This window comes from Toxorhynchites rutilus, chromosome 3 (genome assembly GCF_029784135.1).
Source record: "Toxorhynchites rutilus septentrionalis strain SRP chromosome 3, ASM2978413v1, whole genome shotgun sequence".
Taxonomy (NCBI): Eukaryota; Metazoa; Arthropoda; class Insecta; order Diptera; family Culicidae; genus Toxorhynchites; species Toxorhynchites rutilus.
The window spans coordinates 297,437,204-297,457,279 of NC_073746.1; the positions used below are offsets into that span (position 1 = coordinate 297,437,204).

At 38.3% G+C, this 20,076-nt stretch overlaps 1 protein-coding gene across 3 annotated transcripts in view; it reads right to left on the bottom strand.

The window, feature by feature from the left end:
- The window catches only part of LOC129779566 (adenylate cyclase type 6), a 497,443-nt gene that overhangs the window by 107,957 nt on the left and 369,410 nt on the right, over positions 1-20,076 (bottom strand). For all 3 annotated transcript variants that reach the window (XM_055787124.1, XM_055787122.1, XM_055787123.1), the window contains exon 6: positions 7,220-7,397. In XM_055787124.1, coding sequence (XP_055643099.1) covers positions 7,220-7,397 — 178 coding nt within the window. The remainder of the gene's footprint in view (positions 1-7,219; positions 7,398-20,076) is intronic.

Consider the following 20,076-nt stretch of genomic DNA (forward strand, 5'->3'; position numbering starts at 1 on the left):
GCTGTTCTTTTGCATTCTACATCTATTCTTCCTTCTCTTTTTCAAGGTCGTCGTCACTAGAAATATCTACGTCCTTCAACATTTCGTTCACGAAGCTTTCTGCTTCACGATTTAAAAAAACTGAGACAACCCTTCGCCATCCTTCTGATGTTTGAAAGCTGAAGATTTTCTCTTAAGGAATATTTAGGGATCGGAGTTTAAGAGCAATGATTTTAACAGATCTTCATTTTCGCTTCGCTTTTGTAAGCTTAGTTATGAGGAAGATGTCAACGATACTGTTCACTGTTGAGTTAACCAGCTCCTGAATTTCCGCCATTGCTGATGTCACCGAAACCGAAATTATTTTCGGGATGATTTTATTCTTTGCTTGTTCCAGGGCATACAAACTTGGAGAGCAATCTGTATGTAAATAGCTCAGCATATTTCCGGTTCATCGGATCCAAGTCTACAAAATGAGCCAGTGCTAGAACAGGCATTAAGCACATGCTACTAGCTTCATTTAGTAGTGTTGAATTCCCAGAAATGTTTGCAGCAAAAGCTAGGGTCTTCTGTGGCATTATTAGAAACTAGTTCTGCTACTCGCCGTCTTTTTGTTTCACTCGAGCAACTCTTAAAAATACTTCTGGGGACGTCCGCGGGTTGTGCTTCCAGTGTGTTTATCGTTAATCTCTTCGGAACTGGGCAACCCTGGGACTGGGATCTTCTGGCACATAAGTTATCAGATAACAGAATATGCATGAGGTTCTGTTGTTCTCACTACTTTCCACGCACTTTTCAAATAGTTGATGATTGGCGCTGATCTACAAATAAATTAAACCTTACAGAGCTGCAGGAAACTGCACCCAAGTCATATATTCTCTCAAGAAGGACATATTTTGCAATTATTTTATGGAGGTTTGAGAGAAGAAGTCGGCGGAAGTTTTTGACGTAGGATTACGTCTTTCGGGAACATATTGGGGTACAAATTGAAAATCGAAAATCGAGCGCACCGTGAAAATTGTCCAATTTCAAATGCTTATTGCTCAGTTATTTCATGATGGATTAATGAGATTTTTGCATCAATCAATTTCGGCACTCCATAACAATTTTTTACATTGAATAAAATAGTATATGTCATGAAACTAACTATCGAACAATTGAAAAATCTCAACCCTTATCTTAACGGAAATACCTACTTCTGATTGGTCGAAATCTACGACACATGCGGCGAGTCCCTAACAGAGACATCAAAACCAAGCTGCCTGGGGGAAATCGGAATTGCAAACACATGAAAGTAGGGGGAGCTTTTTTTCGTACTGACATGTATTCCCTAACAGAGATTTCAAATCCAAGGTGTCTGAGGGTAATCAGCATGTAAATACCCTCGTGGCCGATAGTTTAACTAACGACGCGCACAAATGGATAGTGCTCATTGTAACTAGTGTGGGCATTGCTGATTGCATACGTGCTGGCGAATAAGTTGGGAGCGATGAACGAGTGTTTTTTTGACGTGGGACTACGTCTAACCGGAATATATGGAGGGTAAAATGAAAACCTAAACACAGAACATGCAGGAAAGAATGAAAGATTTCGAATGCTTATAGCTCGAACATTTCGTACTGGATAGGAGAGATGTTTGCATCACTTGATAGGGAATATTTCTACGCATCTATCGCAACTAACAAAATGTTGTTTTTCATTAGATAAACAATTGAATAACTGTAAAATATTAGGCGTTATCTAAACGCCCTAACAGCATCGTTTTGATTGGCCCGATTTACGGTTTCCCTAACACAGCCATCAAAACCAAGCAGCCTTGGGGAAATCGGCATTGCAAATACATGAAAGTAGGGGGACTTTTGTTCTCATCGAAAAATGTTCCCTAACACAGACTTTAAAACCAAGCAGCGAAATCGGCATTGCAAGCACACGAAAGAGCCTAGAGGCGAGTGAACTGAAAAGTTTAAACCCTCTTAAAGCCAAAAAGAAGAAAAAGAACACACGAAAGTAGGGGGAGCTTTTGTTCCCACCGAAATGTGTTCCCTAATAGAGATTTCTAAACCAAGGTGCCTGGAGAAATCGGTATTTCAAATTCATGCAAGTCGGGGGTATTTTTGTTCCGACTGGAATGTGTTTCCCTAACACAGACTTCAAATCCATGAAGCGTGGGGAAATCGGCATTGCGAATTCATACAAATCGGGGGTATTTTTGTTCCGATTGAAATGTGTTTCCCTAACACAGACTTCAAAACCGAGGTTTCTGGGGAAATCGGCTCTGCAAATAAATGCAAACTGCGAGTACTTTTGTCCTCGCTTGCCTTTGTGCAGAGTGGAATATGTCTGTCCTAACATGATCTTCTAAACTTAGGAACCTGGGAAAATCGTGCAGCCACTAGAAGCGAATGAACTTCCCAGTTTCAAGCAAATTCGAGATTCGAGAAGTACGTACACTTTTGGGATGTAAACTTCAGAGGGAAATGTAAAATAAAATAATCGTTTGATAATTTTTTTTTGTCTTTATTGGAAAGATACATATGTACATATATTTTGTTCTAGTCATCATACCATACGTAAAAGGTCCGTCATTAAATTTACTTGTAACGAAGAACAATCAATCACAATAAATGAATTGACTTTACACGGCATTTGTTCATTTTTTTCACTCACAGAGCAAATATATTGAACTCAATTGAATTTGGAAACTGTTTCATTCAATCAAGAATTTAATCAATACAAACGAATGATTGCTAAGCTAAGGTAGTTCCACGTGAACCTTGCGGTTATATCATAGATATAACCCACTAATTTTTTGTTATTTTCGTTCCAATAAGAATCTTTCGATGGGTTGATTGAAGAATGATGTTTCAATGAACTGAATAGAACTTATGCTTGATAGAATAAAATAAAATTTAAATTTGGAATTTTTATGTTGGTTGCTTCGTGAAATTTCATATCAATTACCGATCATGTATTGTAAAATTTTTAGCACAACTGTAAAAGTAAAATTGTATATGGTAGCTATTGTGTTAAAATGACTTGAAATATGAAACGATTTTTTTTCTCCCAAGGAAAGTTCATGCGACGAACAAAATTGGAAAAATGAAAGAATATTTGAAAAAGTGATTTCACATATGCTCTACATATCGTATTGGGTGCTGTTAGCCTAATTGAAATTTGCATTGAGGCAAGTAGCATCGTGTTCCGTTGGGTTTAAAGCGAAAAGGAAATGGGTTGTATAAACACTCAGAAAATAAAAAAAATATATGAATGATTTTCCATTTCAAATATATTTTCTCTATACTAAAGTAACACTTCATTTCTGGTGAGAAAACTTGTGTTCGATAATGATATTTATCTTATATTACATTGATGAGCTTTTTTTCTTAATTCCATCTATACATAACATAGGAGCCATCTCGTCCAGGACCACAGAGGGCGTCTTTAGTACGTGATACGCACCATCTAATGACTAATAACCATCTTTCTAGCATTATCACTCGGTTATGGACACTGGTGGAGTGAACAAACAATACCTAACAACCAGATAAAACGGACCCAAATCATTATCGAAGAGTTTAACAATGTAATTCTTCAAACATAGTAAAAATCAGCATGCAGCAGATAGCCTAACGGAATCCTACGTCAACTATGCGGTCGTGTCTTGGACACAACCCTCCTGTGACTTTTTTAAAAAGATATCTAAAGTTGGAATTTCGATGATTTTTTTTATTTCTTTGCAAATTCATTCAGCGCTTTTCGGTTATTTGGTTCCGTCCTCACTTTACGATTGAACTGCGCTGCCTACTCGCACCAGAATTTCTCATTCCCACTCAAATATCGATCACAAACTATAAACACCATTGCTCCTATATTCCGCTTAAGGTGGAATGGAGCCCCAGAACATGCAACAGTAGAGTAGTGCGGGGCAAAGGTGCGCACCTAACTGTTGTCGCCCAATAACTCTTGAAATAAAAGCAAATTAAATTCAGTTTGCTGACCAAATTGTAACTACGATGATATGACCTTCGAAACGTATTATGATAATTTCTCGAGTTTTGGTTGTAGTTGGACAAAAACCTATTTTTATACAAAATCACAAATGCGTTCTTTTGCCCCATAGTGGGGGCAAAGGTGCGCACCATACGGGGCAAAAATGCGCACTTATTGAATTGTACTTCTGAGGTAACTTGTAACAAAAATAAATGCTTTATCATTACCAGCGGGAGAAGCATCATTACTAGAGTGTAGAGGCACCATCCAGTGGGGAGGAGGAGGGTGTTGTGTGATGTTTTATGGGTGGAATGGGTGGTTGTTATGGTCGAACATACCACGTGTAAATTTTTGGGAAGTTGGAGGCTGACAATATAAGATACCTGGAAATGTACAACATTTGAAACAGAATTCTTTTTATTCAAAAAACTAGCTGACCCGGCGAACTTCGTCCCAACCACAATTCATATATTGATATAAATCATTTCGAACACTCAAGTTCCCACAGAAAATATTTTTATGTACGTAATCTACACTCGCGGTACATAATTTCTTTTTTGACATATAAACCTGATGTAGACTAAGACGCATCAATCCTGATACTAACCGTTTAAAACCATTGCTCCGTTCTTGAATTAAATCGTGAGGAACATACACCAAGTCATTTTTATTTGAATAGATCAAGTTTATAAATACATAGTTACATTCACTTGATTTATTTGAAACTCATTGTTGAATAAAACAATATTTATTTGAAGTTTATTGTGAAAACATAAATATAAACGAAACATAACCGCTCGCTGACACATCCCAGCAGAAGTAGAATTGTTAATAAAAGAAGATTCAAATCGTAAATCACTTTCTGATATGAGCTTCTTCCTCAGAGCTGATTCAGAAATACCGACGTCTGCCGCAATCCGACGCTTCGAGACACCCTCCTGAAGCATTTGTCGGCCCGACAGCGTTTCTGGGGTGTATTTCTTAAAATCAGTTTCTACTACTTCTACTTCTTGTGAATCCAGTTAAAAATTTGGTTGAAATCATTTTATAATTTTTTGGAGTGTAAAATCCTGGTGCGAACTTTTGCCCCACAGCCTCGCGCACCTTTGCCCCACAAGCAATTATTGAACTAATCGAATTTTTAAAAAAAGGTCTTAAACTTTTTCACAAAAACGAAAACGCTTTATCATCGACTATGGAATGAAGGTTTCCTTGACAGTGTAGTTTCGAACATTCCAGTTATTTTAGGCAAGTGAGTAGTCATTCCAAAAAAATTTAAAAAATTAGATCAAAACATCCCAAAACTCATTTTACCTCATTACTTTTTGCCACTTTCAAGAAATGTATCATGCTTATATGTGTGAGCTGCCGGTGTAATAATGTATCAAACGAATGCTTGTTGCCGAATTTTTATGCTCGTTTGCTTCAAAAAGACCAATGCGCACTTTTGCCCCATGCGCACATTTGCCCCGCACTACTCTAAGGTTTTCCTACTGGGATTTGACAGCATACTTCCATGAAAGATACGTTGTATTTCAATAAATGCAGTGTATGTCCGTATTCCAAATTTTTATATCATTATTTATTTATCTGTGACACTTTACCACTTAAGTGCGTGGCATTCGTGTCATTCCAAAATTATGAATACTCGACCATATCCGCACTAGCACAAAAATTTCCAGTATGCTGCTGACATCTTCTTTGTCGAAGCACACTTTGATACGGAGGGCTCCATCTTCTTCGAGAGTGTGTAGTAAATGCGAATGAAATTGCGTTGCCGTTTCGCAATATATTCCATTCTTGTATCGATCTGTTTGTGCTACGTGTGTGAATTCAATTTCTCTCCATTCCATCAGTGGAAAGCAACTCTACTCCGTACGCCTCCTCCACTTGTTTCCGATTCCATTCTCGCTCGATGCTCGATAACAACGATGTTGCTCCGATGACCACCAAACGAGAAGTCGTGTGGGTTCAGGTCAGGTAAGGTTTTGTATTATAGAGCTTGAGCTTGGGTAGACTGTACAATTCGTAGTTGCTCTCCGTGATTGACCTGAACCAACCAAATTGCACAAAGAACACACAGAATGACGCTTGGGACTAGCAAATCATTCTCGTTGTGCAATTTTCGGTGATTCGAGCTTTGAATGGTCAATAACAACGCCGGCCACGTCCTTACAGTCACCAGGAGAAGGGAAGGAATGTTAGTATGATATTCGCCGCCCGAAGCCAGAAGGGTCGCCTCTTTAGCGTGGTTCCCTAGCGAATATCATGGGAGGGATAGTTGTTAGTGGGCAGAGGTAATAATCAGGATTCACCGAGGTAAGTGATGTGATTATGTAAAAGTGATCTATCGACCACTCGACGAAACGAAATTCCCAAAAGCTCATGTTTCACAACATTCATCTATTATTCATCGTGCGTATTTCTATCGAGCTCCAATCGAGACGACAGGAAATCGTTCTTGGGAAACCTGACAAGGTAATCCGGAAAACTTCTTTAAAATTTATCAAACCGGTAATATACTTAGTTATTTCTCGTGCATACTCTCTATTGTCTCTATTGTTTGTCTTTATTGTTCTGAAATAATCGAACCAGTGATATATGTTTATGGTACCTACCCTTTATGAAACTCAATAGTGGCGGCAGAAAATTATCGGAAAATATCCTTTAAAATTAATCGGACCGGTGATATATATTTCGTTATTTATCTTGCCTACTCTTTATAAAACTCCAATCGCGACGGCGGTAAAGAATTAAAGGATACAAAGAAGTAAAGAAATATAAAATTAAATAATTATAGAATCATAGAATCATAGAACTATAGAATTAAACAATTATAGAATTATAGGATTATAAAATTATAGAATTATAGAACTATAGAATTATAGAAATAAATCATAAAAGAATTAGAAAATTAAACAATTGAAGAATTTAAATAATATGCATGGAAAAATTAAACATTAAACTTATCTGACGCAGCATTACTAACAAGAAAAGATTAACTTTATGCATAACACTTCTACAATCCACCCTTTAAAAAACAGAGGTAAATTGAGCTGACATGATCAGTTACAGTTACAGCAAAAAGTTGGCAAACTATCGCATGAAAAAAATACTTATCCGGATTATGCTCTGGAGAGAAAAAAAAAACACGAATGACGTGAGGCAAAAGATAAAAAAATTTACACGTGGCCAGGTTCTTGCTAACGTTTTTATCACCGTGGCTGTAATAACAAAGGATGACACTCACCAAAGGGACCACTGAATCCCTCGTAGCCGTTGCAGCTTTCAAGCGATTGTTGCAGGATGAAGGTAAACACTAGGTGTATTAACGCTAAGATAAAAATTAATCCTAGAAGAAGCCACACGATGTGCACCGCGTTGCTCTGGTTCATCCGTAGGAAGTATCGCTGATACAGCATTTCAACCTGCGGAGAAATAGAAATGAAATATATTATAGAAAGCTGAAAATTAACAATCCCTCCCTCATTGCAATCTACAATAACAATTTGCACATTTGAAAATGCATCCATCCCAACATTCGAACTCCAGCACCAAATTCGATTTTAATCCGCGCATATTACTCCCCTGGCGAATACCACTCGAAACAGCTTCATCAATTTTTCAATCCAATTTAGACCATTCATCAACCCACCTTTAGCAATAACCGAAATCCGGTTGATCCTTCCAAAGCCTGAACTCGCACTCAAAGCTCTCTCTTTCGGAAGTACCCATCCCGTAGGAACAGTTACCTTCGCGTCCTTTGTGACCCAAAAATCCTTCTCCATAATAAAACAAAGGTAGCGGCAGCAGCCGCTTTGCATATTCTTCCAATCTGTCATTGTTTTTCCCGGAGTATGTACGCATCCCACTCAGAAATTAATTCAATTTTAAGCAAACAAAGCCCGGTTTTGCTTCCGGCTGGGCTGTCCCTCACGGAAAGAGATGATTTATCGTGCTTTCTTTACTTTCTTGGTGATTTTTTTCTGGTACTTCATACCATTATTTTTTTTTTGTGAGACGATGAAATACGCGATGCTCAGTTTGAACGCGACCATCTTCGGTGGGTGAATATTCTTCCGCTAATAAGGGTTGCGCTGAAAGGAGGCCGAAAATACAAAACGGGGTGCGTTATCAGGATAATTAGATCGGCCGCTGTTCTAATTGGTTTAAATGTTTCCACTCCGACTGTGATCGATTGGACTGTTCGGATGCGACGGACGGAAGAGGATAATTGGTTGAAACAGGAGATTTTTCCTTCGTTTACGAAATGAAGATGATGCGGACATAATTTGCTTCGGTGTTAGGTTTCAATTAAAATTTGTGAAGAGACGATTGGACAAATCATGTTATCAACAGGTTCGAAACATTCTAAGTGGAATGGGAATAACACTGATTAATATGTCTTTCTGCTGATTGGACAGGTATGAATTGTTTTGCTCCAATTTGAGTGGATTAGGAAGGGAAAAAACCAATGCTTACAATATGAAAACTTAATCTAATTGAATTACCGTCGATAGGAGTAAGAATGGGTAAAAAAGTAGTTTTCGAACTGTTTGTTGAATAACTATCGAAAATTAGGGTAAAACGCAATTCTGATTACGTAGATATGTTCTCTAAAGATGAACTAAAGTGTTCAGGGAATTGTTGAATAATATTAATTTTTCACTGAACTGCGAATCAATGAAAGTTGACCCAATCTCACCCCTTAGAGGGGGTAACAATGGGTCAAAGTAATGCATATTACTTTCTGTTAAGAATTATGTTCAGAAATCAATTTCTCAATAATTTTAAGATAATTTGACAACATTTAAGTCTCTGATTATGAGATTTAAGATCTGATCTGAGAATGATTATTTGAGTTACGAAAATAGTGTCAATCTACCTACAAGTGCCATGGAAGTGTTTATATATGAAGATTTTTGTTAAATTTGCCTTCGACGATGTCTTCTGCCATGTTGCTGATTCCTGGAGGGATATCAAACTTCTTTAGTTTCTTTCGTCTCGCTCATGAGGTGAGGTCCCCATGGCCTGGTGGTTAGCGTGGCGCTCGCCAAGACGGGGGCTTCGGGTTCGATTCCCGTTCGGGTCTGAAATTCTATCGACAGAAGTCGTTTTTCTGGCTTGCACTGGTTCAGGTGAACATTGTCTAGGGTGTGGTGGGAACAAATGACCATTGCCAGTCTCCAAGAAAAAGCTGCAAAAACTCGAAAACAGTGAATTGACGCCACTGGACCAAGCAATGAATGATACAAAAGTCATTGTGAATCAGGCCATGTTGTATAAACGTTAAGCCAAAATAAATAAATAGTCTTATCCGTGTGCTGCTGTCATTAACTATCTCTCGTTTCTAATTGAGGAATTCCTCAAAACTGTCCTCATTTTTTTCACGGTGCACTTGGAACATGTGAAATGCTCTTAGAAGCGACTTCACAGTAATCTGATAAATGCCCCAAGCTGCTCTTTTAAGTGTCCTTAAGACTTTTGACGTGGGACTACGTCTAACCGGAGTATATGGGGGGGGTGGGGGAAATGAAAACCTAAACACAGAACATGTAGGAAAAAATGAAAGATTCCGAATGTTTATAACTCGAACATTTCTTACTGGATCGGAAAGATGTTTGCATCAATTGATAGGGAATATTTCTACGCATCTACGCATGTTATTTTTCATTAGATAAACAATTGAATAACTGTAAAACGTTAAGCGTTATCTAAACGCCCTTACTACCTCGTTTTGATTGGTCCGATTTACGGTTTCCCCATCACAGCCATCATAACCAAGCAGCCTTGGGGAAATCGGCATTGCACATACATGAAAGTATGGGGACTTTTGTTTTCGGCGAAATATATTTCCTAACACAGACTTCAAAACCAAGCAGCCTTGGGGAAATCGGCATTTCAAATACAAGAAAGTAGGGGAAGCTTTTGTTTCCATCGAAATGTGTTCCCCTAGCACTGACTTCAAATCCATGGAGCGTAGGGAAATTGGCATTGCAAATTCATGCAAGTCGGGGTCATTTGTTCCGACTGAAGTGTGTTTGCCTAACACAGTCTTCAAAACCAGAGTGTTTGGGGAAATCGGCATTGCAAATAACTGCAAACTGCGAGTACTTTTGTACTTGCTTGCCTTTGTGCAGACAAGAGTATGTTTCCTTAACACGGTCTTCTAAACTTAGGAACCTGAGACAATCGTGCATTAGAGGCGATTGAACTTTCAAGTTCAAAGCCTCTATAGTATAAAAAGTAGGAGTTGAAGTCGTGATTCATGGAAGCCGGGGGTACTTCTGCACCCACATGTTTTTTTTGCACTCCGAAAACTGTTCTCCTAACACGGATTACAAAAGCGGGTACAACGCTTTGGCTCGGTTCTTCAAGATCGCATTGAAGGATATGCGTTCTTATCTTCTGCTCACTGTATTTCTACGCATACGATTTGATGATTAGGTAAAAAGATGATAACCATTTGCTGCGATAACGCCTATTGATTAAACAATATACATTCGAAGTACATGTCAAAATTGAAATTGAATACCTGAAGTTCATCAAATCGAGCAAATTCACGGTTCGAAAAGAACGTACACTTAAGGGATATCAACTTCAGAGGGAAATGTAAAATTAAATAATCGTTTAATAATTCTTCCGTTCACATATTTTGTCCTAGGCATCGTACCAAACGTAAAAAGACTGTCCTTAAATTTACTTGTAACGAAGAACATAAAGGGTGTGTCACATCAAATTGCATCACGGAAAAAACGCTGTAGAAATTCGCCCAGTAGACCGATCCTTTTGAAAATTTTAGACAATAAAATAAAAACTATTAAACAACTTTTGGCATTTTCTTTTTATTCATACTTCGAGCCCAAGCCCGTATGCTCGCACCTTCCTCTTTACCCCGTCCATAAGGTTCTGTACAACATCAGGTTGTAGTTTTTTTGAACAGAAATCCATTTTCTCTTGAAGTCCGCCTCCGATTTGACAACTTTTGGGTTCTTCCGGAGGGCCTGCTTCATAATCGCCCAATATTTCCCTATTGGGCGAAGCTCCGGCGCGTTGGGCGGGTTCATTTCCTTTGGCACGAACGTGACCCCGTTGGCTTAGTACCACTCCAACACGTCCTTTGAATAGTGGCACGAATCGAGATCCGGCCAGGAGATGGTCGGGCCCTCGTGCTGCTTCAATAGTGGTAGTAAGCGCTTCTGTAGGCACTCCTTAAGGTAAACCTGCCCGTTTACCGTGCCGGTCATCACGAAGGGGGCGCTCCGTTTTCCGCAAGAGCATATCGCTTGCCACACCATGTACTTTTTGGCAAACTTGGATAGTTTCTGCTTGCGAATCTCCTCCGGAACGCTGAATTTGTCCTCTGCGGAGAACAACAGGCCCGGCAGCTGACGAAAGTCCGCTTTGACGTAGGTTTCGTCGTCCATTACCAGGCAATGCGGCTTCGTCAGCATTTCGGTGTACAGCTTCCGGGCTCGCGTCTTCCCCACCATGTTTTGCCTTTTGTCGCGGTTAGGAGCCTTCTGAACCTTGTATGTACGCAGGCCCTCCCGCTGCTTGGTCCGCTGGACGAATGAACTTGACAAATTCAGCTTATTGGCGACATCCCGGACCGAACTTCTCGGATCACGTCTAAACTGCTTAACTACGCGCTTGTGATCTTTTTCACTGACGGAGCATCCATTTTTGCCGTTCTTCACCTTCCGGTCGATGGTTAGGTTCTCGAAGTATCGTTTTAGTACTCTGCTGACCGTGGATTGGACGATTCCCAGCATCTTACCGATGTCCCGATGTGACAACTCCGGATTCTCGAAATGAGTGCACAGGATTAATTCACAACGCTCTTTTTCGTTCGACGACATTTTTCCAAATTTACGAAAAATTGTCAGTGAAGCATGGCCAACGTGATCTATACACTCTTATCTGATTATAAGCGACAGCTGAAGATATAATTCCTAAAAATTAAATTTCTACAGCGTTTTTTCCGTGATGCAATTTGATGTGACACACCCTTTAGTCTATCACGTTGCATGAATGAACCTTATACATTTATTCAATCTCTTTATTCACGAAACAAATATAATGTATTCGATTGAATTCGGAAATTGTTTCATTCAATCAAAAATTTAATCGATACAAACAAATGATTGCCTAAGGTAGTCCCACGTCAACCTTGCGGTTGTATCATAGATATAACCCACCCATTTTCATTTAGCGACTTCAACAATCCTGGAAAATGTGGCTTCTGCAAAGTTGACGCTAAAAAAACGTTTTTCTTCTTGATCCATTCTCACCCCACTCAGCGTAAATATGTTGAAATTCAAATGGACAAACTTTTTTTATATTCAAAATTAGCAGTGACTCATCTGGCAAGACTTTAAAGAATCCTTCTATCCAATATTTACCTATCGTTCTCCAGTGAAAGATTAGTATTTAAGAACAACACTTACAACAAAAACAAGTTGTACGAGATTGGTGAAACAAATTGATATTATTTACTTACCAGGGTTACCACATATACAGAATATTCTGTATTTTACAGATTTTTCGTCAAATTTCTTCTACAGAATCTGTATATACAGAATTACAGATTTTCAGCAAAAATACAGAATTTACAGATTTTTTAAAAATTCAGTTTTAAATATTAAATTTATTACATTGAATATATAGATACCTAAGTTATATAAGATAGAATTGTAAGTTATGTATGACCATAATCAATCCGCCAATCGTATATTGACTCATTTAAACGATCTTATGACTAAACCGATTATACTGTTCCTAAACTTTGTTCTACAACTCATCAATAACGTCAATCGCACTTTTCAATCAGAAAGTTCTAAATTTTGCGAACTTTATAATGAGATAAAACTGTTATTGTTGATCATGTAGGTAACTTATGTTTGAAGAGCTTCGTGCAACGATTCGTTGATGCTGACCTTGGTGTGAATGATTTTGAAGAGTTTCTAAAGAAGCCTGAGGATGTTTGCGTTGGTATCGATGCAGAAGAAGCTGAAAAAAGATTCGAGGCAGCTAGGAAGTTGATCTTCGAATCGATTTTTTCGTGACTTCTATATTGAACTGGTGAAACAGAACTGCAGCCTTGATAAACCCTCAAAATTTCTTCAAGCTACTATACTTTAATGGTTGATGGTTGATGCGCCAGATTTCTTAAATCGTCGAAACAGGTAAAAAAACAAGGCTTGGATAACGAATTCAGGCTACTCAAGCGGAATCTTATGGGGCATAAATTGAGCGAGTTGAGTGGATATAACTTTGTCCCAGCTGTTGGATACCAAATCGGTTGGCTCCCACAATTATGAACTAAAAAAAAAACGAAGAACTATATATCACCTAATTTTGTTTTTGCTAACGTAGAAAATTTTTTCAGAAAATTATACAGAATTAAATGTGGCAACCCTGTTACCGACCAATGTGAGTTCAAGTTTATCTCGAACTCGATACAAATTATTATCAGAAAATTCAGTGGAATATAAATAGAAATTCGGTAATTTATTTAGTGCTCTGCAGCAAAAGCTTGGGGAGTTCCATCTTGTTTCGCTTCTCTGCAAGTGATTCCATGCAGGGGTACCAAATGTACTGCATCACGACAGTAATCTCATGACTGTCGCCACCATTGTCCCGTGACAGTCACGCGATTGAATTTTTAACTACAGTCACACAGTGGAAATGTTATGCGACATTTATTGTTACTGTCGTGTACTGTACACGAATACATTCCCATGTGAGAGTATTTTGGTCTTTCGTCTGCGACAGACCCGCTTGCTCATTAGTGACGTTTTTGTAGATTCTGATAGCAATAGCAATAGTGCAATAGTTATACGTTGCTACCGTCGTTGATGATTTTTTTCCCTCGTGCTGATGATGTCGGGTGTCTTAGTATATATTTTTCCAGTACAACGTCATTTTATTTCATTTCATTTTCGCAAACTAAATAGATTAATCTGCTGTGCAGCGAAGAAAATTATAACAATTAATAACTGGTGAATTCTGCAGCATATTCCGATATGGGAAAATTTAATTTGTCGATGACGCGGCTATTCTATGTAGAGAAGTTTTCGGGGGAAATAGTGTGAACAACAGAAGAGAATCTGTTGAAAGAGGTGCGTGGAGAAGTGTCGTGGGTGGAAGTCGTGTGAATGAAAGTTACGCGAATGCAACTGTAGGGCCAGATTAGAATGCGGCTGGGGGAAGTGTTGCGCACTTAGCAATGTAGGTTTGGACATGAAGGAGATTTTATTTTATTTATGAATAAAATATGTTTAGCGCGTTATCTTAATATTATCAACAAAAATGTAAAGTAACATTTTAGTATTATTATCATTATTACTAGCTGACCCGGTAAACGTTATGCTGCCATTTAGATAATTTTTAGCGAATATATTCGTTGTTATATGACAAACAACAAGTGTATTGCAAGTGTGTTTCATATTCATATCGATATACTGAATTTGAAATACAGCCACATTACTGCCCTCATTCACGGACTTGCAAATGTATTTAATGCTTTTCACGGAACTACAGAACTGCAGAACATTAATATATATGTTGTTCATGCAAGATTTTATTACTCTGTTACATAGAACACATGTTTGATACGGTAGAGTGTGGCTAGGATGCATAGCTCGATTGAACTTGAGTCGTCGAACGGATTACAGAATGCAAAATTGCGATCCGTTCGGGTAATTCTATCTCGATTGTATTTCAGAATACGACGGTATACTTTTACCTGGTGAATTAGGTTTGCCTGGTTGATTCTTGCTTTGAAATATATGATTCATTGACATTCAAAACTATAATTATATCATGATCTGAAGAATTTTCCACATATAGAGATATTTTGATTTGAACATTCAGCTATTTTTGAAAGTGTGAAGTTAATAAAAAAACATTGCCTTTTTTATGTACAAATTTATTTCCATGAGATCTTCTACGTGCGAAAATTTTCGTTATACTTGTTTCATTTGCGATTTTTTCGGGAATCTGTTTAATGGGGGAATCAACTCTGGTAAATCGTAAAAATGGTTTTTATGCAATGTTGTACCGGAAGGATTCTTCGATATTTCATTTCGTTGAAAATCTGCAGTAAAAACTATGGGGTCATCTCAAGAGTAACATGGCTGTACGAATCTTTAAGCGCATTTTTTCAGCTGGTGGTACGTTTATCTCAGAATCTAGTGGACCAATTTAACAGAAGTTTTTTTTCAGCATGCAAAAATGAATTCTGACCTACGAAAAGGACCTATCTGCTTTGATCGATTATCATCATTGATAACTTCTCTGATAACCACGGCCTTACGATTTTTGTTGATTTTTTTTATTATTCAAATGGCCGACATTTTGGCAATTTTCATAATTTTCAAAAACCGCTACGTAACAATTCAGATAATAAGATTTTTACATGCTACAAAAATAAGCCATATCGGTCCACTGGATTATGAGAAAAACGTACAACTAGCAAGAAAATGTTTTAAAGATTTAAAACAAAAATCTTTCAAATGAAAGCAACATAATTGGCTCACGTAGCGTACTTTTTAGCGTAGAGCCAGTTTAGTTCTATAACTCTGTCATTGTTAAAATTCGAACATATGCGTAGGAGGGTTTTTTTCCATGAAATATGATCATCTATCACCTCCTGAGAGATTATGGGAAAATATATTAAATTCTTCTTTTACATTCAATAATCAAAAATTATATGCATGAAAAACAAATAAAAAAAATTTTTTGACGTAGGACTACGTCTTTCATTTCTATACCGGGGTGTAAAATCAAAGTTTCGAAAACGAAAGCGTTACGCCGGAGACCGAGATTTTGAGCGTTAATAGCTCCTGAACAACTGAACGAAATGGTATGATAAACACTTCATTCGGAAGATAAAATGTCTACGCGTTATATTCTTGTTACTTTTTCATCCAAAAACTTGTTTCAATAGCCTTAAAATTACTTTCAAAACAGGTTATTGAAATCACCAATCGGTATATAAGCGAGCGCCGCTCGGAAATCCACTCAGTTCTAATTGAACAGCGATTGGAGCATGTTGTCGCTGTTGTTGTGAAGCTAATTTCGTTTATCATGAATGCGCTGATGAACGGTGTCACCAAGAGCCTGCTTGTGCACCTTAGGCCAGAAGGGAATCCATCAGGAGGAGAGTGATTCCGCAAATGGTTCCCCGGAAAAAGATCGGAGCAGCCGCCACACACACACATACACGCGCGGAACTCTTCGTTTGGATGCCATTCAGCATCGAGAAAATTCCGGAAAGATTCATTCGTTGCTGAAAAATAATCTGCCAGTTCCCCTGGGAACTGAAAAATACATTCATGCGAAAGAGTTCATTTTAATGTTTTTTATCCATGTAACACTGCGACCAAATATTTTTCAATTAAGTGCCATTAACAGGTGGTTATCGAGTTAGCATTAACCACTGGTAGGCTTCGAGTATCGAGGAAAATCGGGAAAAATCTAATCGTTGCTGAAAAATAATCTGTCAGTTCCCCTGGGAATTGAAAAATACATTGATGCGAAAGAGTTTATTCTAATGTTTTCTATCCATATGACACTGCAAATACATTTGGTTTTGTGATTTTTCAATCAATCGCAATTAACAGGAAAGCTTCTGAAATTATTCTTCCCCATCAGTAGAAAATTTTCGTATCCAATATTGTATGCACGCAACGGAAAATGTTTCGCATCGCGAAAATTATATAATTTTCAATTAATTATTGCTCAGTCGCCGAAAGTTTCAAACTCAGAGAGTTCATTCCCTTCTAGTTTGCCTTCCAAATTGCCATCGTAAACCACACCTTCTCTCGATTCAATCACGCACAAAAAGCATACTTAAGCGATATTCTGGTGGTGAAACGCATTCATTTGTCGTGACGACATCGACAAGGCAACAGCGTTATTGAACGAGCTGAACGAGCGGAACGAGCTGGACGGCGAGGGATCAAGAGATTCATTACCTGGCCTAACCTGATTTGAAACACATACAGTTTGTTTGGAACTTTGGGGGAGCGCAGAAAAGCCGATCCATCAGAAGAAGAGAAGACGACCGAGAAATTATCAGCACCGAAAAACGGTTCCATTTGAGATATCGAAGCGGCCGCCACAACACTCATATATATACGTATGGAACTTCTTTCGTTTAAATGTCATCCATCATCGAGAAGATTCCGGAAAATTATTATCGTTGCTGAAAAATAATCTGCCAGTTCCCCTGGGAATTGAAAAATACATCCATGAGAAAGAGTTTTTTTTAAATGTTTTCTATCCATATAACACTGTGACCAAATACATTCGGTTATGTGATTTTTCAATCAAGTGTGATTTGCAGGAAAGGTTCTGAAGAGTATTCTTCCCCATCAGTAGGATATGTTCGTTTCCAATATTGGATGCGCGCGCAACGGAATATGTTTCGCATCGCGAAAAACATAATTCTCAATCGATTATTGCTCAGTCGCTGAAAGTTTCAAACTAAGAGAGCTCATTCGCCTCTAGTTTGCCTTTCAAATTACCATCGTAAACCACACCTTCTTTCTATTCAATTACGGACAAAAAGCATACTTAAGCGATATTCTGGTGGTGAAACGCATTCATTTTTCGTGAGGGCATCGACAAGACAACATCGTTACTGAACGAGTTGAACGAGCTGGACGGCGAGGGATCAAGGGATTCATTACCTGGCCTGACCTGAAACACATTCAGTCAGTTTGGAATTGTGAGGAAGCGCAGAAAAGTCGATCCATCATCAGAAGAGAAGACGACCGAGAGAATACCAGCATCGGAAAACGGTTCCGTTTGAGACATCGAAGCAGCCGCCACACACATATATACGTACGGAACTTCTTTCGTTTAAATGCCATCCCGCATCGATAAGATTCCGGAAGAATATTATCGTTGCTGAAAAATAATCTGCCAGTTCCCCTGGGAATTGAAAAATACATTCATGCGAAAAAGTTTATTTAAATGTTTTCTAACCATATAACACTGCGACTTAAATACAGTTGGTTTTGTGATTTTTCAATCAAGTGCAATTAACAGGTGGCTATCAAGTTAGCATTAACCACTGGTGGTGGACTTCGAGAAGAATCGAGAAGAATCCGGAAAGATGTCAACGTTACTGCAAAACAATCTGCCAGTTCCCCTTGGAATTGAAAATAACATTCGGGCGAAAGAGTTTATTTTAACGTTTTCTATTATATATTTTTCAATCAAGTGCATTTAACAGGTGGTTATCGAGTTAGCATTAACCACTGGTAGTGGACTTCGAGAAGAGTCCGGAAAGATATCGTTTCTGCAAAATAATCTGCCAGTTCCCCTTGGCATTGAAAATAACATTCAAGCGAAAGAGTTTATTTTCATGTTTTTTTATGTTTTTCTGCGACCAAATACATACATTTGGTTCTGTTATTTTTCAATCAAGTGCAATTAGCAGGAAAGCTTCTGAAGATTATTCTTCCCCATCAGTAGGATATTTTCATATCCAATATTGGATGCATAAAACCTTGTACCTCCAACTTAACGCTCTCGTTTTCGAAGTCCCCCAAATATTCATTTATTCTTTCATTCAGAATGGATTCAGATTCAACTTCAAGAAATGATCACTAAATCAACGATAGTCCTACGTCACCATTGCGGTTATACCATAGATATAACCCACTTCCTGTTTTTTTGACTCGATTATATACAGGATTCGATTATATACAGTGAAAAGAAATCGGAGACTGTATATAATCGAGTTCGCGCTGCATTAGTTTCCAACTTGGAGGATAAATCTAAACACTCCCAACACTGAGTATTTCCGACGTCACCAATATATTATCGAAGAAACTCTCGCCTATAATTATTAAGCTGTGGTGCGTGTTTTTCTCATATGAATTGTTGATCATTTGTGTATCTGGATTCAGGCATCCCATCAGTAAAGCATTCTTATTACAGTCGATATGAAATTAATTCGGCTTCCTATGTGTGCACGCAACTAGTGATCACAGCCATATGTCCGATACACATCTCAAAGCGTACTGGTGAAGCAGCACAAACGCATAAGATACAGGGGTCTATTCCGAGAGTCGCTCCACGACGTGACAGTCAATTTGCGTACGTGTTTGTATTCTGAGAATCGGCGTGATATAACAATTGTCATATAACTCCGAAGGGAAAAATGTCACTTATACCATCTTGACTCTCAGAATAACCCCCACAGGCTAGCATTACGATCGCCAGAAAAATGGCATGACACAATCGCTTAATTTCCTTGTTTTCATTAAAAATCCCGGGACTTTTCGGCTCATGTAGTATAGAAGGTTACAGCAAATCAGAAGCAGATTTTGTACGATATATCCTTATTTCAAAAAATTGCTGAGCAGTATTATTTATACCTCAATATAGTTTCCTTCGAAGGCAATACACTTGGTATAGCGTGTTTCCAACATTTCGATTCCCTTTCTATAGTGCGAAACGTCCAAGTCTTCGAAATATGCCTCAGTTTTGGCGATGACTTCCACATTCGATGTGAATCTCTTTCCCTGGAGCCACCGCTTTGGATTTGGGACATAAAGTAGTCGCTGGGGGCCAAATCTGAAGAATATGGTGGGTGAGCAACCAACTGGAATCGTAATTGGTCCAACTTGGTCATCACTTCTAATGTGATGTGATGGTACAGAACTTGTTTCTTCGCCATATGAGACCGTTTTGACGTAGGATTACGTCTTTCGGGAACATATTGGGGTACAAATTGAAAATCGAAAATCGAGCGCACCGTGAAAATTGTCCAATTTCAAATGCTTATTGCTCAGTTATTTCATGATGGATTAATGAGATTTTTGCGTCAATCAATTTCGGCACTCCATAACAATTTTTTACATTGAATAAAATAGTATATGTCATGAAACTAACTATCGAACAATTGAAAAATCTCAACCCTTATCTTAACGGAAATACCTACTTCTGATTGGTCGAAATCTACGACACATGCGGCGAGTCCCTAACAGAGACATCAAAACCAAGCTGCCTGGGGGAAATCGGAATTGCAAACACATGAAAGTAGGGGGAGCTTTTTTTCCCACTGACATGTATTCCCTAACAGAG